This window comes from Theobroma umbraticum, unplaced genomic scaffold (assembly GCF_002168275.2).
Source record: "Theobroma umbraticum cultivar Fairchild unplaced genomic scaffold, ASM216827v3 scaffold_147.0, whole genome shotgun sequence".
Taxonomy (NCBI): domain Eukaryota; kingdom Viridiplantae; phylum Streptophyta; class Magnoliopsida; order Malvales; family Malvaceae; genus Theobroma; species Theobroma umbraticum.
The window spans coordinates 7411003-7434808 of record NW_018397259.1 but is presented as its reverse complement, the minus strand read 5'-3'; the positions used below and the strand labels follow the sequence as shown (position 1 = coordinate 7434808).

Sequence of the window (23806 nt, the reverse complement as noted above, 5' to 3'; positions counted from 1 at the left end):
CCTTTTCCATTTTGATGTCCTTCTTCCCATGTACTATTAAGTACTAATAAGGTACTGTAAATTTGAGTGCCATCTGTATGGAAACAACTTACATTAATCAAATGGCTTCCTTATCAGGCAGCACCATCTATGTGGAATGTTTGTGAGAATTATAAGACATTAAATATGCAGAATGTCTTTCTCTAAAAGAAATTTTCTTTTGGATTATGGACATTCAATTTGGAAAACACGATATTAACCATCTTCATAGACCCATAACCAAGCAATAATTAAGTTTTCATGACAGCCAAAAATATTATAAAACTTGAGGAGATGCAAATGAGTAATCAACATCTCAACTCCTTTACTGCTACAATATGAAATCAACGATATCAGCTTCCGGATTAACAGTAAGAAATTTGAGTATAAGGAGTGCTAAAAAGACCGTTGATACTACTGAAGATTCTGATCTAGATATGTGCTCGGAGAATTGTACTGTCCGTCTACTGCACAAGGAACCAGTTTTGTTGCTGATATTTGTGCTAGCTGCTGTAGTGACCAAGATTCTTTTACTATAATGCATCCTCAGGACTTCCCTTTCAAAGATGTCTCTATTGATTTAGAGTTGAGGGCTGGATTTGTTTCAGCCAATTTTTTATTTCTGATCTTAACTCAATGAAGATCTTATACTTTTCCAAGCTTGACAAGCTGTAATTGGAGTAGAAGAATGTTGATAATTTTAGATATAACAGTTTCACTCCTATCATCTTCTTTTGCCTCCTGTCCATCATGATCAGGTAGCAATATCCTATCAAACTGCTGATCATCCCTAGTTCCAGTCTGAACTACATTGGATCTTCAAAACAAAACATTGAAGCACTTAAAGACTTTCCTTTTTAAGTACTTTCGCAGAAACTTAGAACTAAAAGATCTGTGATCATTCAGGCAACAAAGAACAGGTTTGGTTTCTTAAGCAGTGAGACACTTTTAAACAAGTATATAATTTTGAAAAAGGATTACAGAATTTAGTGACTTTATACAATATATTTCAAGAAGCCCACATAGGATATAATTCCAGAGGATGTGATAACTTCGGCCTCTTTGAGATCGACACTATCTTGAAAACAAAGGTAAACTAAAAATATAATCCCCTCCATCGTTGAGATATTCACCAAAATTTGACAATCCTCAGTTCTACGTACCAAGGAAAAGAACTCTTTCTTGTTTCTGAATGCGATTTTGGATCTTCACTACCTCTCCGGACAGATAATCCCTATGTGAGCTTGATCACAAGGAGTGAAGCAGAGCAATCACAGGGTTCTCCTCCATCACGACAGGTATGTGATGAATTATAATGCCTAATTTGGATCTTTATTTTGTATTCAACACCACTCTTTACTCGTTTATATAACAACATATAAACAAGCATCCGATACCCTTGAAAACCAACATTGACCTGAAGTTTATACGTCAAACTGAAATCAATTCCATGGACCTGGACTGGGGTGTTGCTGATGGACCAATCTCCGTCCTTGTTTTCTGCGGACAAAGAAATCATGACAAGTTATCTTCCATTTAACAGACAGAATTTACATAAGCAATAAATGCAAAAGTAATCAAACCATGTCAGCCACTGTGTTTTTCCAAGCCTTCTCCATCTCATCAAAAACAACATCAATTGTTGGCCTGCCTCTACTTGATTTGGCACCACAGAGAACTGCAATTTGTAGGATGGCTTCAAAATCTGATCTATTGAGATTCCCATGCAGCCTTGGGTCTTCGAAATCTGTTAATGGACGTTTTCCCATGCTCACGTCCTTTGCCTACAGGAAAACTCAAATTATTTACACGATGTTTTTACATATTATTGATCAAATCCGAAGAATTGAGAAAAATAAGTACTTTTCGTGTCAGTTGTTCACTGGCATCAAGATCCAGATCAATAACTTTCTGTCCAGACAGAAGTTGTAAGGCAACAATTCCAAAGCTGTAGATATCACTGGCACAGGTCAGCTTTGCGTTGCTCATGTACTCTGGATCCATATAGCCTATAGTTCCTCTAACATCTGTGAATACTTTGCTCTCCTCCATTCCCAGCATCTTTGCCAAACCAAAATCCGAGAGCTTGGGCTCCAAGTCTTCAGTCAAGAGGATGTTTGTGAGCTATAGACAAACATTCAGTTGAAAAAAAAATTAAACAAGAATTAATTTTAAGAATTATAGACAAGGTCAATGGCATATGATCTATGTTACCTTGATATCTCTATGAACAATGCATCCATCAATATAATTGTGGAGATACCTCAGCCCAAGTGCACAGTCTCTTAGGATTTTAACTCTTCTTTCCCATGGCAAGACGCGGTCTTTCTCTGCAAATGAAACATAGTGTGCAGCTTAAAACAACTAGAAAAGAAGACAAGGGATGGTATTTTCATGCCCCAGATGGCCAGGACACATCTCTGAACTGAAAAGTGAGCAACATGTAATGGCTCAGGAAAATTACTTAGGAGATGCTGAGCAAGATTTCCTGCAGAACAATATTCGAAGACCAAATACTGCTCGTCGCCTTCAATACAGCAACCAAGCAGAGAAACAAGGTTTGGATGTCGAACCCTGGAAAGACCTGCAACTTCCCTAGTAAAAGAATCAGAGCAGTTGCTTTTATATATCTGCTTGACGGCCACAACTTGTCCGCTAGGCAGAACGCCTTGATAAACTTCACCAGCACTTCCTCTGCCTAAACTTTTTCTTTTATAGTTGACACTTATAGCATTCTCAATCTCAACCTTGGAGAACCGGTAGAGACCGGACCATGTAGTGATGTCCTTGGATGGAATAGGTTTAGGAAGTTTTCTGTTGCTCTTGCGCTTCCTTAAGTTCACAAATTTTACCAAGACAAGGATCAGAATTAGTACGATGATTGCTATAAAGACTGCCAGTAGTGCTTTTGCCAGGGGCCCTGATAAATGATTTCTGTGACCATATGAGGTTGTAAAGAAAAGAAAATGGAAAGACAATAATTTTTCAATGGTAACATGCCTCAAACAGAATCAAATCAGCAGCAAGAGATGGAGATAAGCACTTCAACTTACTTTTCAGTCTGATGTAGCCTGAATCTGTCAGGCAAAGAAGAGAGATCAAGGTCAGGATAGGGAACCTGAACATAAGGCAGAAGAGGTTCTACTTAAGTTCTGGTCCTTACCAAAATCATCTAAAGAAGACATACAGCTAAACAAATTTGCACCAAAAGAGCTATCAGTAACATTTGCAGCTGCAACGGAAATAACAACTGCTAAATTACATATTGTTCTTTCAGTATCATTTTGTTGCCCTTGGATTAGCTGCAATAGATTCTCCACTACCATTGCTATGGCATCAGTGCAATTTTTGCAGGTATTCTCAAATGAAGAATTTAAGTTAGAACATAAGTCTGCTGCTTGTGGGTAAAATGGGTTGCGCTGAATTTGTGATAGAGATAGGCTGGAGCACTTGCTACTGCCAGAGTAGAATTGATCAAATCCACAGGAATGTATGGAAACTGATTCTTGGTTTGAAAAAGGAGAATCACATTTTCTCCAAGAATCTTGCTCGATGAAGATACTACTCTCTTGTGTCTTCTCAGCGCGAACTGCAAGAACTTCAGAGAAGGTATTGAGGGCGTTTTGACAGCAAAGAGTTGAGGGAATACTGCCCCATAATTTGACCTTCCCGTTTCCATGAATGCAGTTGCCACTTGGTTGGTAAGGGTATGAAGAGAAATCCAAAACACAGTCTGCATCCATAGGGGACTTTGTCAAAGCTAAGATAGAAACAATGGCTTTCAAATAGTATGCAGAATTCAAAACACAAAGCACTTTAATTCTCATTCTCTCAAATCATCTTAGTAAATATTTGTCATTATCTTCAATTAATATTTGTTTGAGAAATAAAACCCATGTGCATAAAATGTCTAATTCAATCACAAGGTGCACTCAGGTGAGCCTAAACTGTTATATAGAAGCTAGAGTGAAGGATAGCTCCAGAGTAAACGAAAACGTGCACAACAGGCTCAAATCCAGGACTATAAGAAAAAGTGAAAATTCATTTGAAACAAAAAGGACATGGATTAAATAGAACAGAAAAGAAAAAGAAACCTGCAGAATCCGGCGAAGGAGAAGCAAAATCAAAGGCATAAAAAAAGAAGCTGCCAATGAAGAAGGCAGCAAGTTTTAGCCAAGGATCAAGTGTTTTCATGTCCTTTTCCTGCTATATCAGACACTATAAGGATTATGCCATGAAGAAGAAAGAGTTATTTACAATCGTGAAAGCGAAAAGCTGAAATTTTCCGTTGGAGAAAACCCAACTGTTTATTTATAGAAATTGTTTTCCTAGTGTCTATCGTTTATAAAACTGGATATTCTTGAATGTTGGCTGGGTTCTTACAGCTAACTTACCAGCCTAGATATTGTCATCAATAAGTATTTTTTTGAGCATATATCTACAATGGTGTTCTCAACGTACTTAAATAACAAGACAACTGTGGTTTAAGGTGAAGTGCTAACAAAATTCCCTTGATATTGACTCCCATTTGAAGATTTTTACGTATGCAACACAGTGAATCCAATCATAGACTCTTAAATCACATCGCCGCATCCATTGATCAACCTGACGGTTATGGTACTACTTTATTATCAACTTCTTGAAATCCAAGAAACAAGGGTCCATAGTCAACATGATTTTACATAGTGTAGTAAATTGTTAATCCCTCATTCATTAAACCTGATGTTTCAAAGATTGCAGCCAAAAATTGGCGTTTGCGAATTCAAGGCTTGTTAGTTAAAGGGATCATTCTATATCACTTCAGGTTACATATATATACATATGGTTTTGGTTTTAATTGCTTATGCTGAGAATCAAATTCAGAAAATGTATAAATGCAAGCACTTGTACGTATGAAAACATTTTTTGATCATATATCTAACAATTAAATACAAAGATTTAAGAATTTCCTGGTCAACGAAAAGGATCCGATTTCATATTGTTTCTATTTTCTGATACATATGATCTTAGACTATACAATGGAATCTCGCCATCTCACATTTCATAAACCCCACCAGTCTCTCTGATTTTGTATATGCTGCATAATCTTGAAATCATGTACTTCTTCCTGCACTTGCCAGATTCATTTGTTTCAAAGATGGTAATTAGGCAATCGGATGTTCCCTCGGTTTCTTCTCTTGACAGTTTAGCTTTTGTTTATCTGACTTACTTTCTTTGACATCAACAAATGGAGGTATCAATAAGAATCTAGCATAACGAACCCAATGTGCTATTAATGTTTGAGTCCTTCCTGAATTGATTGCTCAAATTTTAAGTACCATAAACAGAAAACAAACTGATCCTAGTAACAATCATCCCAGGCTGCATTTCGATGTCAAGACGTTGGGATATGGTACATTTTTTGCAGTTTGAAATGTTTTTACTTGGTAGAAGTATTAGAGATTGATCATAATTCAATCTAGATGCAGAAAGTTAAGGCATTCCTAGTTAATTTAATTCAGTAGAAATTATTGGACATCAGGTTCAACATGTTCAAATAGCACAGAGACAATTGAAGGTGGTCTTGGTCTCTCTCTCTCTCTCTCTCTCTCTTCTTTTTTTTTTAGTAGTTAACAATATTAATTTTTCATATTAACATCATTTATGTTATCCCCTACTACTTTCATCTTTTTAGTTTTTTTCTTTTCCTCCTTGAGTTTTCAACGCAAACGCTAATGCAAATCCAAGTGGATCCTCAAAGCTGATATGTCAAGCTGATATCATATCCAAAGATGCGGAGGTGGGTGTCTCTGATGAATGTACTCCTTTCTTTGCTCCCTGCACATAATGGAAAACAGAACATTTCAAGCCTCCATGCAAGATACTATCATGTACAGAATTAAAAATTTAAAAAAAAAAAAAGAGTCCTTAGATGTGAAAGTGACCAAACCATGTCAGCCAAAGTGTTTTTCCAAGCCCTTTCCATCTCATCAACGACAACATCAGTGGTTGGCCGGCCTGTACTTGATTTAGCAACACAAAGGACTGCAATTTGCAGGATGGATTCAAAGTCCACCCTGTTGAGATTACCCTTTAGCCTGGGATCTTGAAAATCTTTTAATGGACGTTTTCCCATGCTCACATCTTTTGCCTACACAGAATCGACATCAGTTAGTAATAAATTCTTTTTGGTCAACTCTGAAGAATTAGAAAATAGAAAGGGCAACGGCTGATGAGTACTTTTCTTGTGAGTTGGTCACTGGCATCAAGATCCAATTCAAAGACCTTTTGTCCTGACAGAAGCTGCAAAGCCACAATACCAAAGCTGTAAATGTCACTGGCACAGGTTAGCTTGGCATTCGTCATGTATTCTGGATCCAGGTAGCCTATGGTTCCTCTAACATCTGTAAACACTTGGCTCTCTTCCATTCCCAGCATCTTAGCCAGCCCAAAATCAGACAGCTTGGGCTCAAAATCCTCAGTCAAGAGAATGTTAGTGAGCTGTGAAGCAAATATGCAGCATTGGAAGATTAAACAAGAATGGAGTTTATACACAGAAATTCAATTGCTTTAATCTCTAATTTAAATAATCTCTTTTTGATGTGTGCTCTTTGTCATGATATTAAATGAAGTATATGGTTTGCCAAAAATACAATAAGAAATTTTCTACGAGCACATCTATTCGCTCTTTCATAGGTTCATGGATGGTTCAAGAGTCATTGTACCTTAATGTCTCTGTGAACAATGCATCCATCCATATAATGGTGGAGATACCTCAATGCAAAAGCACAGTCTCTTAGGATCTTAACTCGTTTTTCCCATGTCAAGCCACTGTCGTTTCCTGAACATGGATAACATAAGTTATTTTTCAAGACAATAAGAGAAGAAGGTAAAAAAGGAGCTATTTCTGCAGGCTGCAGCCTAAATGTTTAGGGCGCCGCGCATCCCTTTCCCTAACCATCTGAGACATAGAAATGGCACTTTAACAATAGTCTAAGGCAATTAACCATTTGTGATCTTCTTGCAAACATGGGTTTTCATGCTTCTGAGAGGTAAAAGAATGATTCTAACCAAAAGTGGACAACAAATAATGATCAAGCAAGATTACTTAGGAGTTGTTGAGCAAGATTCCCGGCAGGGCAATATTCCAACACCAGATACTGCTCATCATCTTCAATGCAGCAACCGAGCATAGAAACAAGGTTTGGATGTCGTATCCTGGAGAGACCTGAAACTTCCCTTTTAAAAGAATCAGGGGAATTCGTTTTGTTTATGTGCTTGACGGCCACAACCTGCCCACTAGGAAGAATGCCTTCATAAACTTCACCAGCGCTTCCTTTGCCTAGACTCTTTCTTTTTCTGTTACAACTTATTGCATTCTCAATCTCAGCTTTGGAGAAACTGTAGAGGCCGGAACACCTATTAGACTCTTTTGATTTAATAGGTTTAGGAAGTTGTCTCTTGATCTTGCTCTTCCTCTTCTTCATGATCACGTATTTTACCAGAATAAGGATCAGCATTAGGACGATGATCACTATAACAACCGCGACTAGTGCTCTAGCCAGGGCATCTGACATATCATTTCTGTGAGTATTGCAGGTTGTACAGACTAAATAAAGAGAGTAAAGAAGTCACATGTTTCAATTTGATTAATATGTCCAAAACAAATGCATATCAGTAGAACTAAATAGAGAAAAGTATAGTCTCTAAAGGTATATCAAAACTGTTAGATGTTCAAACCTCCGAAGAGAGAATGGGGTTTATGGAATGGAAAAGGGTTGTCTCCCACTACGTCAGGCCTAATAGGCCTCTATGTGTACTCAAAAATAAATGGGAGAAAAGTGGTTAAAACTTACATTTGAGTTTGATGTAGCCAATATCTGTTAGGGAAAACGGAACAGTTTGCGGTCAGTAAAAAAAGTTTAAAGAGCAGGGAGAAGAAATCCTACCCGATTTCTGATTCCTACCTAAATCGTCTAAAGAAGACATACAGCTGAACAAATCAGCAACGAAAGAGTGATTATCAACTTTTGCAGCTGCAACTGAAATAATAACTGCTAATCCACATATTGCTCTTTCAGTATGATTTTTTTTCCCTTGCAGCAGTTCCAATTGGTTCTCCACTGCACTTCCCATTGCATCAGTGCATTTTTTGCATGAATCATCGAATGATGAACCAAGATTTGTGCAAGCCTTTAATGCGTCTTGGTATGATGGCTCACTCTGAATCTTTGTCAGAGATAGACTTGAGCATTGGCTACTGCCGTGGTAAAAGTCATCAAAGCCACAGGAATGTATGGACACTGATTCTTGACTAAGAAAATGACCATCACATTTTCTCCACGCGTCTTGTTTGATAAAGATGTCACCATTTGTCCTATGCGCATGCACTGCAAGGGCCTCAGAGAAGGCAGTGAGGGCATTTCGGCAGCAGAGAGTTGAAGAGATACTGCCCCAGAACTTGATCTTCTTGTTGTCGCCAATGCAGTCACCACTTGGCTGGTAGGGGTATGAAGTAAAGTTTAACAGACAAGCTGCAACCATTGGAACTTGTCAAGGCCAAGGTAAAATGACAAACCGCTTCCACACACTATGCTGAATTTAAACTGCTAAGCATTTTAATTCTCATGTCACTAAAATGCATATCAAAAGTTGTTGAATATTTTGTGAAGAGCGCTGATACATGTGCACTATGCATGGAATGCATTCGAGGTCCACACACATCTCGCATTATGCATTGAGAGAAACAACTTGGTAGGGTCTACCAGTGTACCTATTTTGCAAGACAACCATTATAGTAAACTTGAATGTTGAATTCTTGCAATTTCAATGCTAATGCATACATCTAGAAAAAGAAAGAAAAGGAACCTGATGGATCATCCGGAGAAGGAGAACCAAAAGGGAAGGCATAGATAAAGAAGCAGCCAAAGCAAAATAATGGAAGTTTCAACCAAGAATAAAGGGTTTTCATGTTCCTTTCTTGTAACACGTACTTAGCCCTAGAACGATTGTTGCATGAGGATGAACAAATGGATATATTTGGTTATGTGATATTGAGAAATTAAACTGAAGTTACTTTCATGGGAAACAAGAATCCAACCAAAAATATATTTATAGACCATGGTTCCCTAGTGACTATCGGTGAAAAACAGGTAAGATCGTTGAAACAGTCAAGGGTTTTCATGAATTTATAAGGTTTTACGACCCGATTCATTTGGTGTTAAAAAATAACAGGAAAATTTGTCCTCGGAGAAAAGGACCCAAATCCTTTTCTCAACGTCTAGTCCCTTCAGCATTAACTCTACAACTTTGAAGATGTCGAGGCATGTTACAAGCTTGTCCATTCCTTTGCTCCCATGAATTTGCATGGTTTTCATGACCAGGTTAATTAGCTTTTTAGATGTTCCAAAGATTATACTGAAAGACTTAAGAGTATGGATCTAATCGCCACCTTGTGCATTTAGCATAGTAAGCTACCCCATTATTCGATTTTGGAATTACAATCGAAAAGTAAAAGTGACAAACTAATAGAAAATGGTTAATGATCTTTTTCTATAACTTAGATTCCATTAGGAAACGAAGCAAGCCAAACTTTTCGATATTAATTTTTCTTGATGATTGAGATTAAAATATTTAATTTTGAATGATTTGACTTTTTTTTATTTTTCTGTAAAATTAAGAATTAGAATCTAATTTTTCGATTAATGAACCATGTATTAGTTAATATAGATATTTTGGGTTATAACACATTATAACATTTAGCAAAATTAGAATTTGTTTTGGTGAAATGGGTGTTAGGTTTTATATTTAAGGAGAAAAAGCTAGAAGAGCAAAGATATGTATGGAGAAACGTTGGATACGTAAAAGGTCTAATTTCCACACGTTGTCTTATCCTAAGTTCACTTACAGACGAACTTGCTCGCACATGCTGTTGGCTTGTTGCCGCTCGTTTCCTCTCTGTTTAGTTAGCAGCATCCCCTGCATTACATTAAAAAAACCAGAACCCACCATTTCTTTTTTCTGCTCCATTGGTTAAGGTCAATTCTCTTCTCTATTTCTCTTCAACAAAGTCACCTTTTTTTTATTTTTGCATTTGTATGTTTATTTTTGTTGTTGTATGTATCGCTGTGGATTAATAAACTGTAAACATCTTTATGTGCATTGTAAAAGTATTATCATTTTCTGGTTGTAAAAAGCTGCAATGGTTCTTGCTGAATTGTATGAGGTTATTGCTAGGTTGAAGCTGGATATGGTTCATTAATTGACTTTTGAAAGTGCTAGCAATTGGGTTACCTTTTCTTTTTACAGTTTTGCTCTTCCTCTGTTTTTATATGTGGTTCATACCTTGAAATGGATTAGTTCTTCCTCAATTTTCTTATGGAATTTGTTTGGTAGGAAAGTGGGTTCATATTTCTTAGTTGATTATTTGTTTCAAATACGGTAAATCAGGCAGTTGTGTGCTTTTCTTTTGACTGTTTTGCTCCTGGTGTTCATTCCTTTTTGTGATCCAGTGGAGTTAGCAGAGTGAGTCTAGTGTGGTTGTTGTGAACAAGTGTTAGTGGATGATTGTTCCTTTTAAATGCTCAAAAAGAAATTATTGCTGGAATTGGAAGTGCTTTTCAGATGCTTTTGTATGCTTTAGTAAATAACAGTTGGCTGCTTAAAGTGCATCTCAGTGGTATATTGTACACAAAACGCATATTATTTCATCTCTTCCAATTGCTACATCCATGTCATGATTTAATTTGGAAATTCATTAATCCTTGAGGCTTATAGCTGCAAGTAATAATAGATATGATGAAAAAATTATTTGGACTAGTTGGATCAATCAGGCATCTTCATAGATGGCAAGTTGGATTCTACATGTCTACTGAAAGAAAGAACTATTTCTTTGATTACTGCTCAAATTATCAGAAGCACAACATACTGACTCTTTGTCATAATCAGGTTGTATGTGGGAGTTGAGATACTGAAATATGGCACAAGCTGCACGTTCATTATGTTTTTCCCATGATAAAGGTGTCCAAGTTTTGTGTAGAACATCAGGCCTTAGTAGTAATGAAAGATTTCACAGGAGGCAAGTAGCACATTTTCATGGCATAGTGCTAGTGAAAATTCAATCCAGTGGCAGAAAGGCAAGGTGCTCCCAGTTAAATAAGTCAAATCTGAATTATGCTGCATCAGATTTAAGATGTTCAAATCAGCTGTCAAGAAGGAAAGTTAGGAATTTTTCATCCTGTAGCTGCAATAGAAGAAGACCTAAGGTAGTATTGGCTATGGAGAGTTTCTTAGTAGTTAACGACATTCTTTGTCATACTAATATTCATATTTTCTACTTTTAATCTTCTTCTTTCCTTTTCCCTTTTGCGTTTTCTTTAAGACAGAAGAGGTATTTGCATTTCTGGTGCCAACCATATCAAATGTCTTAAATGAATGGAGCCAGTCAAAAATTGTGAAAGTAGTTGGACTGCTTGCATGTGCATACTTGGTGATTCCGTCGGCTAGAGCTGTTGATGCTCTAAAAACATGCACTTGCTTATTGAAGGAGTGCAGGTATTAAATCAAACTAAGTGAAACTGTTTTCAAATTTAGGTAGTCGGTGTCTTACGGTTTACTGCACTAAAGTCCTCCTAATAGTGTTTCCTATGTACTTATTTCTACCCTGTCAAAAGCATTGGAAAGGAATAGCTTAGATTCTGCCTTTATTGCATCAATTGTTTGCAGAAGCCTAAGTCATTTTTCTTCACTCCTTTATTTTTTGTTTCTTCTCTTTCTATTGGTTGGCTGTTGCTCCAGTTCATCTGATACAGTTCCCCATACTTTTACTTCCATTATATTGTGATTGTAATCTATCCAACCGAACAATAGAGTGTGCAAACCACTGATTAGTAAGGAGATCTAACCTCAAACCACCAGCAGTGAGTGTGACTGCCAATGTTCATTATCTGCTGTTCATTATCTAACATTATAGAACTGTACAATAGAATCCAAGTTTTTCTTCATATCTGCTTTCGGCTTCACGATGACCTCCTACATCCCTGATTTATGTCGACTGCAGTTCTAAGTCTTTAAAAATAAAAGTTGTCTCTCATCTGACTTGACACGTAATATTATTCTTATCAGGATAGAACTTGCTAAGTGCATTGCCAACCCATCGTGTGCTGCAAATATTGCTTGCCTCCAGACCTGCAATGATCGGCCAGATGAGACTGAATGCCAGGTTAGTTCTGTATGTTTCTTGCAAATCATTCATGGCTAACAATGCAGCATTTTATTCCTAAGGCATGTATATTATGCTTTATAGACTTCTTTGTGTCCACACCTTTGCAGATTAAATGTGGGGACCTCCTTGAAAACAGTGTTGTAGATGAATTCAACGAGTGTGCTGTCTCACGCAAGAAGTGTGTGCCTCAGAAATCTGATATAGGGGAATTTCCTGTCCCCAGTCCTGCTGTTCTTGTCGAAAACTTCAATATTGCTGATTTCAGCGGGAAATGGTTCATAAGTAGTGGCTTAAATCCTACCTTTGACACCTTTGACTGTCAATTACACGAATTTCATGCAGAAGCTGGCAAACTTGTGGCGAATTTGTCTTGGAGAATAGGAACACCAGATGGTGGCTTTTTCACTCGATCTACTCTGCAGAGATTTGTGCAAGATCCAAACTACCCTGGGATTCTTTACAATCATGACAATGAGTACCTTCACTACCAAGATGACTGGTAAAGTCCGTACCTCTACTGTTTAAGTTAGTACATATCCTAAACTAGTAATCAAAATTTTCTTAAAAGGTACGAAGTTGGCCTCCTGGCTTGTAACTACTAACATCCACTAGTTAAGTATATCCCAAATATAGTTATGCAGTCATAAATGAGGATATTATTTGAATCAAATATTTAGCACAAATGCTTGATTTGGACTGGTATCGCATTCATGTCTCATGCGGGTCAACTTTTCTTGTTTTGAGACCAGAAAATATTTCACATTTATGTCCAACCATTTGATGCCACTGACACTATTCGATGACACCAAGGGAGAAGTTGATTGCAAGATTAAAAGATTAAATACTAACTGGACTGTGAAATTTATTGAAGGATTTCCTTTCCTTTTGGGAACAATAATCAGTGTCAGATGAATTGAGGAGAAACTTTCACAATATTGATACACAAAGGAAAACTGGAATTATGAACCGCAAGCATCATGTATTGCAAAAGTCTCCTTGCCCTTTTCTATATTGGTGCCAAATAAAGAGGATGTGAAAAACATGCTTAAAGCTATGATCTGATGTTATCAGATGGCAAAATGTTTTTCATTAGAAAAAAAGGCAAAATGTTTTCTGAATTGTTAGGGGACATCAATATTTTACTTTGAAGAAAACAAAAATGATAAAGCAAGATGTTCAAATCATTTTTTATGGATTAAAGTATATAAAAAAAATGACTGGAGGACAAATTTGATGACAGTAAGAAAGGTCAGTGTTAACTAAGGCAGGATAGATGAGATAAATTATCAGCTTAGCAGTTTAATTTGGTCACTATGTCCTTATGTTTGCCCCTTCAGAGACAGATGCAGCATGAGATGAAGGTTTCATGCTTTCTAGTAGAGGATTTCTGCTGTTTTTTGTACATAGTTGAGTGCTTATGGCAGCATTTATGGCGCTTACCTGATTCTTTGTGTGTCAAGCTTATGTGCATAATATTAGCATCATGCTTTTACCAGAAGTAATAACTTGCAAAGGAACCAATCCACTTTAGAATCTTATCCTTTCATAGCTTCATTAACAGTAAAAACTTGTGTCAATTGTCTCTTCAGTCACATAAAAGTATATCGATACAGATTGGAATATCTTGAGCACCCCTGGCTGTGGTAACAGCCCTCTATGCACTGTGGTTTTCTCACTGTTGATTTGGCATTTTTCATAATAACATTGCTTCTGGACTCACCATTTAAATTCAATATGCAGGTATATTTTATCATCCAAAATAGAGAACAAACAGGATGATTATATATTTGTATATTACCGGGGTAGGAATGATGCCTGGGATGGATATGGTGGTGCCGTTGTCTACACAAGAAGTGCAGTTTTGCCTGAAAGCATTGTACCTGAACTTGAAAGGGCAGCTAAAAACATAGGGCGAGACTTCAACAAATTTATCAGAACAGATAATACTTGTGGGCCAGAGCCTCCCCTTGTAGAAAGACTTGAAAAGAAAGTAGAGGAAGGGGAGGAGACCCTCATAAGGGAAGTCAGAGAGATTGAAGGGGAGGTAGAGAAGGAGGTAAAGAGGATTGAGAAGACTGAGATGACCTTGTTCCAGAAGTTGGCAGAAGGTTTCAAAGAGCTACAACAAGGTGAGGCAAACTTCTTAAGAGGGCTAAGTAAAGAAGAGATGGATCTGTTGAGCGAGTTAAAAATGGAAGCAAGTGAGGTAGAGAAACTCTTCAGTGAAGCACTACCGCTTAGGAAACTAAGATAGGTTTCACAAGTTCAACAGTTAAATTACAATTTTTGGGAAACTGTACAGCTTATTTCGCAATAATTCACATGGATGCTGGTTGAGTTCAACAGAATATTTCTTTCAGCTTTTGTATTTCAACAATCATTTATTTTTCAGCTGCAGATGTAATGTAAAGTCCTCTTTGTGTTGTATGTCGTGTTTTCCTTTTATCTGTTATTTTCAGATATCTGCAAAAACTAGTAAGGGAAATTTTTTCATACCAAGAACTGAATCTGTCAGCTAGAAATTCCCCTTTTTTTTTATTGTCCTTTTGGGAGTAGGGGACTTGAGAAAACCATAATTGAAAATGCAACAGTTGTTACTGGGTTAAGGAAGCAGAACATTTTTAAATGAAATTTGTTATGCTTTAACCATCCTCAAATTCTGCAACAAAAAGATAAAAGCAAAGAAGATCTGAATTTGAGGAACGCAATTGCAACACCTATTATACTTTGGTAGATCTCCATTGCACATTGAATTTTAAGAATCTCAACAACAAAAGAATGAGAAAAAAAAAAAAAATCTCAACACTCCATCTAGCCAGTCCCAAAACATAAGGACTGCAACTTGTGCAAACTCCAGATCTTACATTTTGCAAAGCGAAAAGAAACCAGAAGGAATAACTGGACATTAAATCCTCTGTAACAACATCCAATTCAGGAACTACTCAAGCTAGTAGCAATTGGAATGATAATCACAAGAACGATCAGCAACAGAAGAATGATCCCAATACACATCCACTTCCTGCTGCTCCTCTGGTACTGCTTTGCAGTGTTGAGCTCTTTGGATCCATCCTTCACATAATGGCTTGCATTCATCACATGGTGCTCAATATCATCCATTTGCTCCCCTTGTGCCTCCACCATGACCGCCATGTCCAAAAACACCTGGTGCAGCTCCAATAAACTCTTCTCAATCTCTTTAGCAGCGTCATGCCTGTCCTGAATCTCAACCACAGTCTCTAACACCTTCCCTCGACCATGCTCTTGTATTGCACTCGTTAAGAACTCTTCGCCTCCATTACCATCAGAAATGATCTTCTCAATGATTTCCTCATCAGGGTTCTCTCCAGTCACTGTATAATACCTTCGGCCCACAGTTTCCTTGTACTCTGTCATCATCTTCTGCCTCAAACCTTGAAAATCCATCATGAGCTCCTTCAACTTATTGCGCAAGCCATTGGTGACAGCAATCCTAGTCCTGTAAGCGAGGGTGCCTTCCTTGCACCCTGAGAGGCGCTTATTAGCTGCATTGGCACGGTCCATTTCTTCAAGCTGTGACTTGATGGTCCTGGCCTTCTTTTGCACAGTGACAATGTCATTGTTGATGTTGTTCCGCAAAGCCTTCAAGGACTCCTGTTTGTGAAGTGACTTGCTTTCTTCATTGGATTCTTGGAGCTTGCCTAAGAGTTCACGGATTACTGCCATCTCTTGCTTCACTTTCTCTGCTTCTTCAAGGAATAGGCCGAGGTTTTGGTCCATGGTGTTTGCTGTGGAGGACATTTCTAGATCATAGTCAGGTCCAGCTTCAAGATCTTTCATTGCCTCTTTCTTGAGGTCGACATAGCTCATAAAGGACTTGGTCATCAGATCATTCATCTTTGCTCTCTGGAACTTTCCTTCAGACCTAAAAAACCAATCAAAGGAGAAAAACAATCAGATAAATACATGAAATTGAACTCAAAGAGGGAGGGCATTAGATTTCCTTTGCAGTTAAAAATGTCACATGAGCTGCATATAAGAATCCTTAATCATATTTTCACTACAAACGAATCCAAATTCAACAGAAAAGAGCATAAATTTTTGCAATATGATGAAATGGGTTTTCTTAAAATGAACCCAAAAAAAAAAAAGGCTCAGCATCTCTTCTACAGAATCTAACAAAAAGAAAATTGAACTGATGAAATTGGTGTTTCCATACCTTGAAATGTTCCAGCTGCTAGCTTCTTAGTATCAGCAGGCTCCAAAAGAGAAAAGATATATGGAAAGAACTTGATTAATGTGACTTTGACTAAGAAAAATTGGAAAGAAATCTGAGATCTCAGGTGTTTGAATTTGATTGAGAGCTTGGAGACAGTACTTAAAAGGAAGGGAAAAATCTCTCAGGAAAGAAAAGGGAAAAAAATAGCCGTTACAGCTCTGAGCTCCAATGTCCTAACGGCTATATTTTGGATGCCCGTTGTTTCAATTTTTCATTTTTCCGTTTGAAATTGGGGCAAATTTATAATTTGTTGGTTTTTGATGACTGTCTAAGCAAATCTTGGACCCACGTCCTCAGATCTGAGGAAAATGATTTTTTTATCGGGCCGAGTGAGGTCCATTTGGCTTGATAAAAAAACACAAAGGGAAAAGGAAGAATGGATGATTAAGCTATTCAATAAATTTTGTATGGTTTGGACTTGCTGAAAAAGGATGTCCGCAAAGTTTCTTAATTTCATGTTCGAGTTTATTTAATAATTAAATATTTTTAAATAAATATATACTTATTTTTTAATTTATTTACAAATTTAAAAAAATTTTAAACTCATCTTTATATCATCAGTTTAGAACTTTAACCAAGTGTCATATGACGCTGTAATCTCGTATTTGTAAAACTAAATAAGCCTAAACAAGGTTTATTGATAATCGACATAAAAACATAAAATAAGCAAATATAAAAAAAGAGATTGAAGAGAATAAATAAGTATTATTGCTCCAATAAAAGAAAAATAAAATACGTAAGATTTAAACATAAACTAAATTACTTGATTTGATAAACTTAATTTGATTATCTTACAATGACTCTTAAAGGTGCTATTTATAATAATTTATTTAACTTAAACTTAGTACTCAAGTAAAAGTAAATATAAAAATATCTAACCTAAACTTCCTTAAAATACAAGAAAAGTAAAATTATAAAAACTATGCTTCCTCGATGAACAAGTAATCAACAAAGAGATTTTTTTTTTTAGAAAGTATTCTAGTTGCTTTAGAATATTTTATTTGGCTACCAAGGCGACAACGGATGGATCTCTGCATATGGACTAGCTAAGCAGTCCATAGGGACTATTCTAATAACGGATCTGCTGACTGTGACACTTAACTTTTAGTTATAATTTCATATAAGTTTATTAGTTTTTAAAATGAATAGTTCGCCTTAAAAGAATATTTTTCATAATCCATCATTAATATTTTTGTTTGTTTAATAACGTGATAATATTTAAATGATAATTTTACCTTTTATTAATTTTAAAAATTACTACACTATATAAATTATAATTTTTAATTTTTTTATTAAAGTTTTAAAGGAATCGTTGAGTAGATTTTTTTTCAAAAGAAAATATGTTTAAATTAAAAAACATATATAAAAGATATTTATGTCTTAAAACACTTATGTAATATTAGGTTTACTTTTTTTCCTTGTTGACTAAGACTAACAGTATTAGAAATCAGGGATAAAAACAACATTTTGAAATAAAATAGACCAAATATCCCTTTAAAATATTTTAAGGAAGGTTTTTGATTTTATCCTCATCTTCTTTTAAATCATATCTAATATTTATATTTTTCGAAAAAAGTCAATCATTCAATAAATCCAATTATGATTCAAATTTTTAATTTACCATTAAACTGATTAATTATTATTAATTTAAAAAAAGATAAAATTCAACTTTTTAAATAAGTAAAACTCTTTAATTATTTTGTGTGATAAATATCTTTAATAAAAATTAAAGTAAGATGAAAGAGTTTTAATTCGTTCCTTCAAGTTATATTATTTAATTTAAGAAAATAATATGCATAAATAAGACGAAATTCAAATAAAATAAATCTAATCAATTTCCGTATTTACCTTTTTAAACTTTATTATAAAAAATAATGAAAATATATCCATATAGTGGGTGTCAAAAATCAAATAATTGTTTAAATTATCTCTTATTATCACAAATGAAAAAACAGCCTTAAACTTCGAATCCAAGCAACATATAAATGGAGTTTGATTATTTGATCCAATTCATTTGTAAGTATATGATTGGACTATGCTGCTCAATTATGGAAACCAATCAAGAGCATTTTATTTACAATTTTGTAATTATTCAATTACAATAAAATATTATATAAGAGTATATCACCTATTAATTAATATAGATTTCATATACTATTTTGATTAGACTTTACATGATTTCAGATTATGAATGATTATTTGTAATGTAATAATTGATGTTTAATTAATTTTAAAGGGTTTAAAGTAGCAATTCAAACAAAACAAATTGTCTTAACTTAGGTGGTAGAGTGTTCGGTTTTGTTAAGAGGTTATAGGTTTAATTTCCACAAATTACATATTTTTTGGTCATTTAAAGTTCAGTTAATTGAAAAAAAATCAAAACTAAAATAGACCGAATTAATCGATTTTGTATTTTTAGGTTTTGTGAAAGTTATATAAGATTATTAAGATTGTGTTGTAAAGTATACTCGAGCTTGGCATGATTTTCAATTGAAAACGGGAAAAGAATTTGAGGATAATGTTTCACAATTATTCTCATTTTGGGGTTAATATCACTCTTAATATTTATGATAACTATTATTATGAGGCATTATTTTAATTTAATGATTTCTATTGATAAAATGAATCCTAAAACAAACCCTTTGATTTGGAAAAGGATAAGGTAAAAGATTTTGCAACCATCCCATATCTCAGTTTTAAGTTGCCTAATCCTAAGGATAAAATGAAAATCTGTGATATGGCTCTTTTTTTAAATATAAAAGAAAAAAAGTTTTTTAATATAATTATTTATTACTTTTTTTTTCAAAATGCCAAATCCATTACCTTATAAACGGCACTATAAAAAATAAATTATATATAGATGAATTTAATGTATGTTTAGGGATGATAATGAGTACTTATAATTATATATCTTACAGTACAAGATTTGATTAAATAAGATTAAAGTAGTTTATAATGGGGTTTGGATAAAATTTAGATAGTAAAACTACTACCCATAATGGTTATAGGGTACTCACAATCCAAATTTGAAATAATAATTTTTAATATTAAATTTTATTTTTATATTTAATTTTTTTGTAATATTTACGGAAATTGATTAATATAGTTACAGAAATTGATATAAAACTCCATATAAAATCTTATTAATTATATATATTATAATATATAAAGGGTGTAAATCATATTAATTAATATATGAATTTAGCTTGAGACTTTGAAAGTAGACAATTATTTAATCTCAAAATGATTACATAGGAGACAGATAAGGGAAAATAAAGTAGTATCTAAAAAAATAAAATCATTTTTTGCTTGTACATTGTGCAAATTTTACCCTCTACAAATAACCTAATATAATTATTAAATGAATGTATGATAATCATATAAAACACCTTCATGAATTCGAAAATTTTCAATAATTTCAAAACCTTTGGATTATCAAAACATAAAGTTTTAATTTTAAATTTAAATTTCAAGAAGGTAGTTGAAAACATGAAATTTAAAATATTTAACAGAATTATCTCTTAATAACGTAAATAAAGTTTGAAAAATATTTAGCAAAAACCAAAGAACTTGTTGGCAAAAATACTTGTTTTGAGTTGTATTTGAATTAGTTTTAATTATTATTATTATTATTAATCAAATAATTGGAATGCATTTGGGCTTAAGCGAGATCTAGAAAATGGATAATTAATTAGGATAAAGACAAATACTGAGCTGACTCACCAGGTATGGGTTGGAGAGCAGTAAAAGGTTAGAAGAAAAGAATAGAAAAGAAAACTACTTTCCTAGCAACTGCGCAAGACTTGGAGACATCTGCCGGCATTGGCCAAAAAAATCCCATTCCCATCTCAACTCTACTTCTCCCCTCCGCAGAAACGGAAAAAGGTAAAACAACCCAACAATCATTCTTTTGTAGCACAGCCCATTCCCGTTCCTCCTTCTATCTGCTTGTGGCTACAAAATTCTCACAAAATAACCCAGCAAAGCAAATACAAATTCTTCACCATGGGTCCGATAAAGATGGCAATCGGGGACATGTTGATTACTTTCATGTGGGTGTTTTTTGCATCGACGTTCGGTTTGTTAACTTCCTTGATAGCCACTGCCATTGGTGTCCAAACCGTAACTTGGGCTTCTGTTGTTATCACCACTCTCATCATTTTCGTTTTCGTTTTCATCTTTAATACTATCTGTGGATATCTTGGTGGGGCTAGCTTTAATCCTGCTGGTACAGCCTCCTTCTACGCCGCCGGGGTCGGTGACGATAGCCTTATCTCCATGGCGCTCCGGTTCCCAGCTCAGGTAAAAATCAATTTGTCATCTTTTTGTGTTTTTCTATGTGGGGTTTTGGTTTTCTGATGGAATTCTATTGTATTTGACCTGGATTCTGCTGTTTTTTTTTTCCTTTTACTTGCATATTTTCATTTGTTTTAAACTTTTGGATCAAATCATATGATTCTTTTTTTTTTGTTTGGGTTTAATCTTCTTTATCTTTTAAGCGTTTGATAGGTATTACTTAGTTGATTGATTCTGTAATCATTTTTGTTCTTTGCTGGTCATGTAGAATATGCTTTAAAAAAAATAGTTTTATTCCAAAGATTTGCCTTACCTGAAACCACAGTAATTTACTAGTTCAATCGATTTTCTTTGTTTTACTTTCCAATATTCAGTATTTTTATTATTTTGTAGTCAGTCTTTTTTGGTGTGTGTGCCTTTTGCTCACATGGGTTTAACATTCCTTTTCTTCTTCTTTTTTTTCACTTTTGTTTTGTTTTTTAATTTGCATTTTTAAGTGCCTTTTAAACTTTATTGCTCTACAAAGCTGTAAATGTGAGATGTTCCCCTGTCTATTTCCTTTTCTCTTAAGGGTTTCTTCTCCCTCAGTAAAGGAGATTTGAGTGTGCCAGGAAAAAGGGAATAGAAAGTCAAAATGAGCAACGCAGATTTAGAATGCCCAGTGGTTACTGAACAGAATGATGCATTGCAAAGAAGGATTTATGTTAGATTTTCTGCCCTGTTTTTCCATTTTTGCAAGGGAGAATAATGGCATCTTAAGCTGTTGAAAAACATACTGAACAATAATTTTATGTTATGATGCATTACCGAAAATAAAATGTCTCACTGGCAGGCAGCTGGTGCCGTGGGCGGTGCCCTGACAATCACGGAGGTGATACCCGAACAGTACAAGCACATGATAGGGGGACCATCTTTGCATGTAGATACACACACTGGAGCCATTGCTGAGGGGTTGTTGACTTTTCTAATTACCTTTGCTGTTCTTCTAATCATTCTTAGAGGTCCACACAGTGAAATGTTCAAGGCATGGTTGCTTGCCATTGCGACTGTAGCATTTGTTCTGGCCGGTACCTCTTACACTGGACCATCCATGAATCCTGCCAATGTAAGTCGCTGGCACTTTCTCTTTACCTGTTCTACTTCCGTATGTTGTTCTGTTTTGAATTTTGTCAAAGACACGCAGTGCCGTGATAATACTAAGGTTTTTAAGCTTTTGTGTCTCATTGTTTCCTTTATGTAGTATAAATAAATTGCTACATGAGAGTTTATTCCTTTTTGAAGCACCTGAAGTATATGCAGCTGTTTAACTACTCTCCCGATTTGGGTTATGTCTGGCTTGCTTGTTACTGCTTCTTTGATTAGGAATATGATTGTACCCTGCTCCTCCTTCTTTTTGTGATGCTTTTGTAATATTTGTTGGTATTGGATTGTCCTGGTTTGTATGTAGACTGAGTTTCTACTAGTTTCTGGATCATAATGATTTAAGGTCCTTGTAACATTGTTATTTGGCTTAAGTATATAGCAATTGCAATTGTTAATATGCTTTTTTTATCATTAGGATTAATGCATGCCAGTCTATTCGATGCAATTGCATGTTCTGGTCTATTTCCATTGAAGCAAGTAGCTTAGTGAAGAGTGAAGCAAGGACTCTTTTTGTTTCGTCCTTTAATGTTTAATTCTTTTTGTTGACCTTTCTCTGTTTCTTTCTTATTGCAATCTTTTCCTTGATTCCTGATTACACCTTCTATTCAATAAAGTTGTTCTCTATGTAATTACATATCTTATTAAGTATGTACTTCCTTGCCTTTTAATTCACTCCTTAAAAGTTCATAAGTTCATAACTTTTGATTTCCTACTTTTCTTTTTGAAAAAGTAACCAGTTTTCTCTGGTAATGTCCAGAATTGCATTATTAATCGTGAATCATCTTGCAGGCCTTTGGTTGGGCATATGTGAACAACTGGCACAACACATGGGATCAGTTTTATGTTTATTGGATCTGTCCATTCATTGGAGCTATATTAGCTGCCTGGGTCTTCCGACTTTTCTTCCCCCCATCACCGGTGAAGGTGAAGAAGGCCTAAGGTGACTTTATAAAGCTCGTGTTGCCATCAACAACAATAGATAAGCTCAATGTTTATGTAATAAGCAGTTCGTTTTTCAAATTTTCTAGTCAACTATTAATTTCTCCATCATTTGAGGATAGTATGAATGAAACATTCTTGCTGTGTAGCACCTTTTTCTGCCTTCTCGTGTTTGGTTTGCTGCGAATGTTGTGCATATCTGACTAATATACTGCCTCAACTCTTTAATTTTATCGATATACTCATGTCAGACACATATCTGATATGGTGAAGATTGCGAAAAGACTTGAACATGTTTGAACCAGATGGTTACTCGTGTCTGTCATTTGCAGGCCTAGCAATGCAGGACGCAAGAAAACAGGGCTCAGCTTACACAAAATTTGCCAGTTTTGCCTTCATGAATTCAGTGGAGAATTCTCTTACATAAGTAGTAGTATCACAAGTTTGCAGGGTAAAAGTTTGATCTCTTCTGAATTACTGTGTTCAGTTTGAATGCTTAAAAGAAATGAATGTTCCCATCACTTAGGTTTTGTTGACCCCAATATTTGATTCAGCAGACATTGTCAAGAGTCAAGACCAAAGCGAAAAACGAATTCCAGTAAATAATTTGATAACATAAAACCATATCTACAAGAGAAGAATATATATAAAGTTCAGACTCTGTTTTGTTTCCAACTTCTGAAAGGAACAATAATAAACTGTGTTTTATTAAATAAATATCATATTTGCCATCACATGTTAATTTTATCTAATACCGTTGATTATAAAAATTTATTTAATTTAAAATATAAAATATAACATCTTAATTGAACCAAATAAATTAAATTCTAACTATATTATAATTTTATAAAATATTTTAATGATGTTTATGTAAACAAAACAAGCCCTTGCTTGGTAATTATCACCAAATCCTATTTTATATCCTCCGAAAAGACAATTTTTTTTTGTGGGAC

At 35.0% G+C, this 23806-nt stretch overlaps 5 protein-coding genes across 7 annotated transcripts; 2 read left to right on the top strand and 3 right to left on the bottom strand.

The window, feature by feature from the left end:
* Positions 1–1449: 1449 nt before the first annotated feature.
* On the bottom strand, positions 1450–4632 carry LOC110415954 (putative leucine-rich repeat receptor-like serine/threonine-protein kinase At2g04300). Its single transcript, XM_021427748.2, has 9 exons — positions 4624–4632; positions 4113–4221; positions 3182–3751; positions 3072–3095; positions 2483–2938; positions 2233–2348; positions 1882–2142; positions 1602–1802; positions 1450–1518 (listed from the first exon to the last, which is right to left on the bottom strand). The coding sequence occupies exons 2-9, from the start codon at positions 4210–4212 to the stop codon at positions 1450–1452; spliced, it is 1797 nt and encodes a 598-aa protein (XP_021283423.2). The 5' UTR covers positions 4213–4221; positions 4624–4632.
* Positions 4633–5584: 952 nt separating this feature from the next.
* LOC110415823 (uncharacterized) lies at positions 5585–8968 on the bottom strand. Its single transcript, XM_089783456.1, has 8 exons — positions 8866–8968; positions 7965–8531; positions 7854–7877; positions 7106–7567; positions 6723–6838; positions 6238–6498; positions 5948–6148; positions 5585–5835 (listed from the first exon to the last, which is right to left on the bottom strand). Exons 1-8 carry the CDS (start codon positions 8966–8968, stop codon positions 5767–5769), a joined length of 1803 nt encoding a protein of 600 aa, XP_089639582.1. The 3' UTR covers positions 5585–5766.
* A 924-nt stretch (positions 8969–9892) lies between these two features.
* On the top strand, positions 9893–14705 carry NPQ1 (non-photochemical quenching 1). Of its 2 annotated transcripts, XM_021426693.2 has the most exons (6): positions 9893–10034; positions 10945–11261; positions 11378–11550; positions 12121–12217; positions 12328–12719; positions 13961–14704. In XM_021426693.2, the coding sequence occupies exons 2-6, from the start codon at positions 10974–10976 to the stop codon at positions 14472–14474; spliced, it is 1464 nt and encodes a 487-aa protein (XP_021282368.1). In that variant the 5' UTR covers positions 9893–10034; positions 10945–10973; the 3' UTR covers positions 14475–14704. The 2 variants fall into 2 exon arrangements, with proteins under 2 accessions (XP_021282368.1, XP_021282369.1); XM_021426694.2 differs by lacking the exon at positions 9893–10034 and having other exon boundaries at positions 10103–11261; positions 13961–14705.
* A 209-nt stretch (positions 14706–14914) lies between these two features.
* On the bottom strand, positions 14915–16573 carry SYP111 (syntaxin of plants 111). Its single transcript, XM_021426943.2, has 2 exons — positions 16416–16573; positions 14915–16121 (listed from the first exon to the last, which is right to left on the bottom strand). The coding sequence occupies exon 2, from the start codon at positions 16091–16093 to the stop codon at positions 15152–15154; it is 942 nt and encodes a 313-aa protein (XP_021282618.1). The 5' UTR covers positions 16094–16121; positions 16416–16573; the 3' UTR covers positions 14915–15151.
* Positions 16574–20248: 3675 nt separating this feature from the next.
* On the top strand, positions 20249–23454 carry LOC110414774 (aquaporin SIP1-1-like). 2 transcript variants are annotated; one of them, XM_021426180.2, is made up of 4 exons: positions 20249–20777; positions 21604–21876; positions 22704–22854; positions 23186–23454. In XM_021426180.2, exons 1-3 carry the CDS (start codon positions 20481–20483, stop codon positions 22851–22853), a joined length of 720 nt encoding a protein of 239 aa, XP_021281855.1. In that variant the 5' UTR covers positions 20249–20480; the 3' UTR covers position 22854; positions 23186–23454. The 2 variants fall into 2 exon arrangements, with proteins under 2 accessions (XP_021281855.1, XP_021281854.1); XM_021426179.2 differs by lacking the exon at positions 23186–23454 and having other exon boundaries at positions 22704–23015.
* The last annotated feature ends 352 nt before the right edge of the window (positions 23455–23806 follow it).